Source organism: Petaurus breviceps, unplaced genomic scaffold (assembly GCF_028583685.1).
Source record: "Petaurus breviceps papuanus isolate PSGF00001 unplaced genomic scaffold, PetGlider_PUasm1.0 225, whole genome shotgun sequence".
NCBI classification, from domain to species: Eukaryota; Metazoa; Chordata; class Mammalia; order Diprotodontia; family Petauridae; genus Petaurus; species Petaurus breviceps.
The window spans coordinates 16,890,760-16,897,020 of NW_027185889.1; the positions used below are offsets into that span (position 1 = coordinate 16,890,760).

Genomic DNA, 6,261 nt, shown 5'->3' on the forward strand with positions numbered 1-6,261 from the left:
CCCAGCTCTCTCTCTACCAGGCCATACTAGCTCTCATCAGATCTAGAATGCTGAAATACAGCTACAATTTGAAATCTATATACCTAGAAGTCAAAGCTGATTTGATTGCTGTTGGGGAAAGAGATCCCCCAAAAACTCACCAAGGAAGCTCTCCGAGAACGCCGGCTCATTGGTTGATCAAATGGAGGGCTATTTATCTGCAGCTTTTCTAAATAACCGTCAGGTATTCTAATGTCCGCAGGAAGTGACAAACGCTTATTTAAATCCTGAAAGGGAAAAAAAGAAAACTAATTTAAAAAAGATTCTGCTGTTTTTTTTCCCAGTACTTCTTAGTGATAAACTGCTAGACATTTATTTTGGTTTTATACAATATAGTGAGACCTCAAGAGCTATTTGCCACTGAAGGTTTCTGAGCTGAGGAGGGGCATAATTCATCAAGCAGTAGTAAGAAGGATGGATTAGAATCCAACCCTCTTCAATATGACCCCCACCTACCATTCCATTTTTTATTGGTGCCTTTCAAGGACTCTGTGCCAGTCAAAGTATTCTGTTAGCCACTCCCTCCACCTCCTGCCTGGCCAGTATCACCCAGGTAGAAAGTGTCTGAGGTCAGATTTGAACTCAGGAAGATGAATCTTCCTGACTCCAGGCCAGTGCTCTAACCACTGCAACACCTTGTTGCCCACTGCCTCCCATACAGAAGGTACTTAATAAATGCTTATTGAATTGGATTGGAAGGAATGAAGACAGAAGGTAAGTAAGCTGGCTAGGAAGCTAAGGCAACATTTCAGGCAGATGGCACTGAGGATTTTTACTGAGGTATTATTTATTAAGGTCTTAGGTATAAGAATAAAGTATTATTCCTGGTGGGAAGAAAAAGAAGAGGAAAAGAGACAAAATCCTATGTGTGCTGCCTCATATCCAACTGAGCCCTGTCTTCCTTCATGAAGAAGTCTTGAGGAAATGTGGTCCTTGTGATTTATTATTTGTGTAGGGAGTGAAGTCCTATGACTCTTCTATCTCAGCACACTCCTTCAAGACTATACCTAATGACTCCAAATGTCACCTCAGTTAATCACTACAGCCCTCCCCTTCCATCTAAGCTTCAGTTCCACCTTCCTACTGGACAAACTTAAGACTCAACCACATGAAATTCACTATGTCTGAAGTGAAATTCATCATTCTCCCCCCTCAACCAACAGTCCTTTCCAAAACACCCTTTTGTGAGGCTCTTAAGACATTTTGGACTCCTTCCTATCTCCTGCCACCTGAAATCTCCTTGGTTACTCCATCCAGTTCTAGGTCCACAATCCTAGGACCCTATTACTTGGCCTTCATGATGCCCCTTATATTTATGTCTTCCTTCCTCATCTCACAATTACCAGCCTACTTCTGATACTCACCTACTGAAACTTAGCTTGTTCCAGAAACTACTCTTCTACCTCCCAACTTCCACTCATCTTACAGTCAAAGTAGCAGAGGCAAACAGATTAAGTGACTACTTAATCTTTAGTCTCAGAAGCCTACAGCTGGTGAGTGTTTTTAGACCACATTTGAACTCAGGAGTCCCTGACTCCAGGCCCAGGGTTCAGTGCACCATGGTGCCCACTAGCTGCTAGGGAGCACAATAACTGCAACAGTTCATATAAAATACTATGGTCCAGTGGAAGGCACAGGAGGGACTTATGGGAATTAGATGTCCATGTCAGAGAGTGGGACAATAAGCTCAGTGTAAGGCACTGGTGTGACCAAGCAACAGAACATAGCTGGCATCCTCTGCCCTGAGGATACTCCATTGGGGGTCTCTTGTCCCATGCAGGAATGAGTCCAAAGACTGATAACCACATTTTTGGTGCTATCCAATGGTTCTTTCTATTTCCTCCATCAATGATCTTAGCCACTCTCATTATTCCAGTGATCATTCCCACAAACCCATGTATGTGATTCCTGAATCTACATCTCAACCCTCAAGCTCCTTCCAGAAGGTCAATTTTATTTTCAATTGCTTGTTTCTTTCCTGCTTGATCAATTATTCCAACTCCTGTTACTTCTCTTGTCCAAAGAGCTCTCCCCATCTAAATTCTCTCAAACTCCAAAACCCAATTCAAGTCGCTCCCCTGTGAAATCTTCCTTAATCACTTCAGGGCAAAATAATCCCTCCCCCTTCTCTGAGCAGTTCCCCTGGCATTTATCTAAACAGGACTCCCTGGGGTATTATGATATCTTGTACTGTTAGTTACCATTTTATGAGTATTTCTTTTATTTCTCTAATTAAACTATGAGCTTTTTGAAAGCAAGGTTGGTCTCTTATGCTTCTATATGCTCCACTGTGGTACCTAGCAGGAAGCAGTGCACAAAGCAGATACTCAAAAATAAAATAAATGACTATTTACTGTTGATCTAGACCTAGCACCAAACCAGGTGCTATGATTCACTGAGTCTAGGCTTTACTTAAAATACAAACAAGAAAAAAGTTTATTAAGTGAAAACAAAGAAGAATTCTACATAACAAAGCCATTTTTATATCTCAGCTAACAGATCACAGAAACAACATTTCCTCTGTTGGGATAAAACAAACATATATAATAAATAGTCCTATACAGTATCTGATTCCTGTCATCCACATAAACTGTGTATCTGTATCACACTGATGTGAATGAGAAAACTGTCATCTGCTCTAGCTAAGCTCTTTACCCTTCTGTCATCCTGACTCCTCTTCACATTTCAAATATCAAAAACACATCATCACAAAAGCCCCTTAAATCAAAAATCATATACCAACACCAAGAAATACACGAAAAACCTAGAGCTACAATGATAAGACTCTAGAGAACATTAAGAATATTTTTTCTAGGTTTGGAGTAGATGGGCTATACGTAAAGAGAGCTTTTACAGGGGCCGATGGAGGTTTGTAGAATGACTAAAGTATAAGAACCAGTGATTTATGTGATGATTCTTGGTGTAACTTTTAATGGTGAATATTTATCGAAGTAAAAACTCTTATCAATTTATGTGTTCTGTGAATTAGGTCTTGAAGTCTAATTCATATCAAATGGCTTGAGAGTAGGAAAACCCAGTCAGTAGAGGGTAATCTCGTTAGAGACTGGAGCCTTTTCTGGTCTTCTCTGAGTCTGCTGCTGCTGCTGCCATATCCAAGTGCAGAGAGGAGTATCCTTTGTGCTCACTATCCCCCTGGCAACCAGAACTCCTGGCAGAATAGCCCCACCCTTCCTCCCTCATCCTCCCACTTTGGACACTCTTCAGAAGTTTTCCCTTAAATGCACCCTTGAGTCATTTCTTTAAATTCTGCTCTTAGATCAGAACAAGTTTGATTCCCATCAAATAATAGAAGACAGTTATCTTGTTTCCCTAGGTCTATCCCAGGCATAGAGGAAGGAGATTTTAGATTGGGGGGTAGAGGGGAGAGGAAGAACCTGAACAATAGGCCCCATGCCTCCTAACAGGGTTCTGTCAGGGTCCTTCCCATGGCTGAGGCCATTCTCCAGGAATGCCATACCTCCAGCAGCTGTCAATCCAGAGGCACCCTGACTGCTTAACCAGTCACAGAGATGATTTCTCTATTAATCCTATATCATACTATCACTCAGTAACAATAGAGCAAAAAAGACATAGATAATAAAAGGTTTACTGACTCTGACCAAGTCCAGTTTGAATGGTCTAAGTAAATGCCACTAAGCAGACTGACACAATCTATACATCCAAGGTGGTGAACACTGTTCTACAAAGAGAGAATAGTTTCCTTTTGGCAGATTAGCTTGGGGGAAGAGGGGAGGGATAGGAGAGGCAATAAGGGGTCCTGTGTCAATGATTCCATCAGCATGGGGAACACTGGTTATGGAAGCCCCCTTGCCACTGATGAGAACCACAATGGTGATAGCATTAGCAGTGATGAGATAGCAAACTGACAAATGTCTGGAGATGTTCGATCACCTGTTTATACATAAAGTTAGCAGATGTTAGACTTCTAAGAAATACGTGGCGAAACTTCAAATCAAGTCCCTTCTGATTTCGAGGGTGGCCCTCCGTCCACCATGCCACCCACTCACCATGCTGCCCACCCATCTACCATGCCAACAGGGTAGCCCTCTATCCACTATGCCAGACTGCATTCCCAAACCATTTTGTACAATAAAATGGTTCACAAAAAAGCAGTCTGGGACAGACAACAACTGTGATTATGTTAAATGAAGGCTATGGAGGAACACATGATGGCACTGTTATAGCAAACCTACCTTCTTCATGAGTTTTCATTCTCTAAGCAAAGATACCAGTGAGAAGGGACTCAGAATGGTAGGGAAGCTGGTCAGGCAGTTGAGTCTTCATAAACATTAGTTAATAGAAAATAATAGGAATTCCAGAAAGAGCCTATTGTACTTCCTTTGTTGAGCAAAGTGAGAAAAGAAAATGAAAAGACACAAGGAGAATGCTGTCCATCTCTTCCCAGTCCTACTGCTGATGTGGCTGATGGGGCTGGAGAGCCATTTGAGCAGTGTGTGTCTAAGAAGTTGGTGGCTTTCAGGGCAGCTAAAGTACAATAACGAGTCATTAGAGACCAAGTAACTTTGGAAAGACTATTCGACTTCAGCATGTTTGGGAATTAGGCAGGAGAGAAAACAGGTGGAGTAGAAATTCTTTCCTTACTGGAAAGTCTCCTGAGGGAATCTTTAGTCTGTGGACATGCTGATAAACAGTCGCACTCCTGCTCGTGAAACCAAGCAGGACTTTGGGGAAATGCCAAAGAGAGCAGAGAAAGCATCCCTGCCAGTAAAAGACTAGGGAGAAGGGCAAAAGCAAACATGACACTTAAAAGGCTTCCCACCACAAAGGAGCCTGCTCATTTTGTTTCCATCTCTTTCTCCTCCATCTCTCTGCTCAACCTAAACCACCTCCTCTGCCAAGAACCAGCTCAGACTGCCCCAGGAAGGGCTCTCTGTCCCCTCCTTCTCAGTGACAAAACAGCACAACAAACCCAAACCTTTGACAGGTATTTGTACTGTCAGTTAACTTCTTTTGTCATTATCACAAGATCATGCAATCTCAGAAACCAACTAGTCCAACCATTACCTGCACAAGAATGTCTTTTTAAACCGACCAAGCGGCCATTCAGGTTTGCTCCAGCATACTCCCAGATGACCGTGTATGTGATTCCTAGCAGTAACATTATCAGTTAAGCAGTCTTAAACCTAGCAAGGTTCCCTAGTCTTATGTCCTGCTGGGTAGGCCTTATCTGAATTCCTCCACAGTGAAGATTGGGAAAGGGAACTATCCATGTAGGCCTCCTGGTGACAGCATCATCCCCTTATCTAGCAAGACTGGAGAAAACTGCCTAACCCTAAGGGCCTCCTAACAGAACCATTTAGTGTATACGACATTAAGAGGGACAATCTCTTCCCTCTTTGAATAAACAGTTATGAATGAGTACTACATCAAACAGTAGTGACAAGTTAAGAAAATGTGTATCCATTTTTACTAGCTCACTACATATATAGCAGTAGTTCTTTCAAGGCTCTACTTCACGCTAGCTCAGGGGTGACACAACTCATAGTCTACAAAAGCTGAATATGGCTCAAGATTTTTCAAGTTTTTTTTTTTTTATTTTGGAGGAGGGGGCAGGGAGTATGGAGGACCAGAACTGAGATTTCAGTGGTGTAAAGAATATCTAGCGACAAAATTCCCTCTCCCCCCAAAGTACATTGGCACCTGCTTTGTAGCTTGTTGTCTTAAAGACAGGCTCAGTGAACTTGCCCAGGGTCACAGAGCCAGCACGTGACAGAGGCCACACCTGAACCCAGATCTTTCTGAATCTTCATCTACTAGACCACACTATCTCTCTCAGGATACATTGTGTTGTTAGGGCTTTTAAAATGCAGTCCAGGATTTTCCCAAAATAGTATCATTAAAGGGGCATTATATACAGTGTCATTTGATAAGAAAGGTGAAAAACAAAGTTTACTGTCATTGATGGAAACTCTAATTTCATATTAATTTGCTGTTAATAATGGTAATCTTAGCACTGAAAATAAAACTAGCTATAGAAAAGTCTTCTGTATCTAAATCCTGTTTTTCAAATGATTGTAGAAAACTTGTGATTTGTTTCCTAACTCTGACTTGAGTAATTCATAAGCCAATGAAAAATGGACATCATCTCCAAAAACTAAGCCTACTGATTTCTGTGACATCTTCATAAAACAAGCTCTCTCTCTCTCTCTCTCTCTCTCTCTCTCTCTCTCTCTCTCTCTC

General features: G+C 41.8%; 1 protein-coding gene across 2 annotated transcripts in view; it reads right to left on the bottom strand.

Moving 5' to 3' along the window:
• Positions 1–6,261, bottom strand: part of CDK17 (cyclin dependent kinase 17) — a 159,347-nt gene that overhangs the window by 47,938 nt on the left and 105,148 nt on the right. For both annotated transcript variants that reach the window (XR_011169700.1, XM_069095194.1), the window contains exon 5: positions 141–266. Coding sequence is in view for 1 of the 2 variants with exons in the window: in XM_069095194.1 (XP_068951295.1) it covers positions 141–266 (126 nt within the window). In the remaining variant the exon portion in view is untranslated. The remainder of the gene's footprint in view (positions 1–140; positions 267–6,261) is intronic.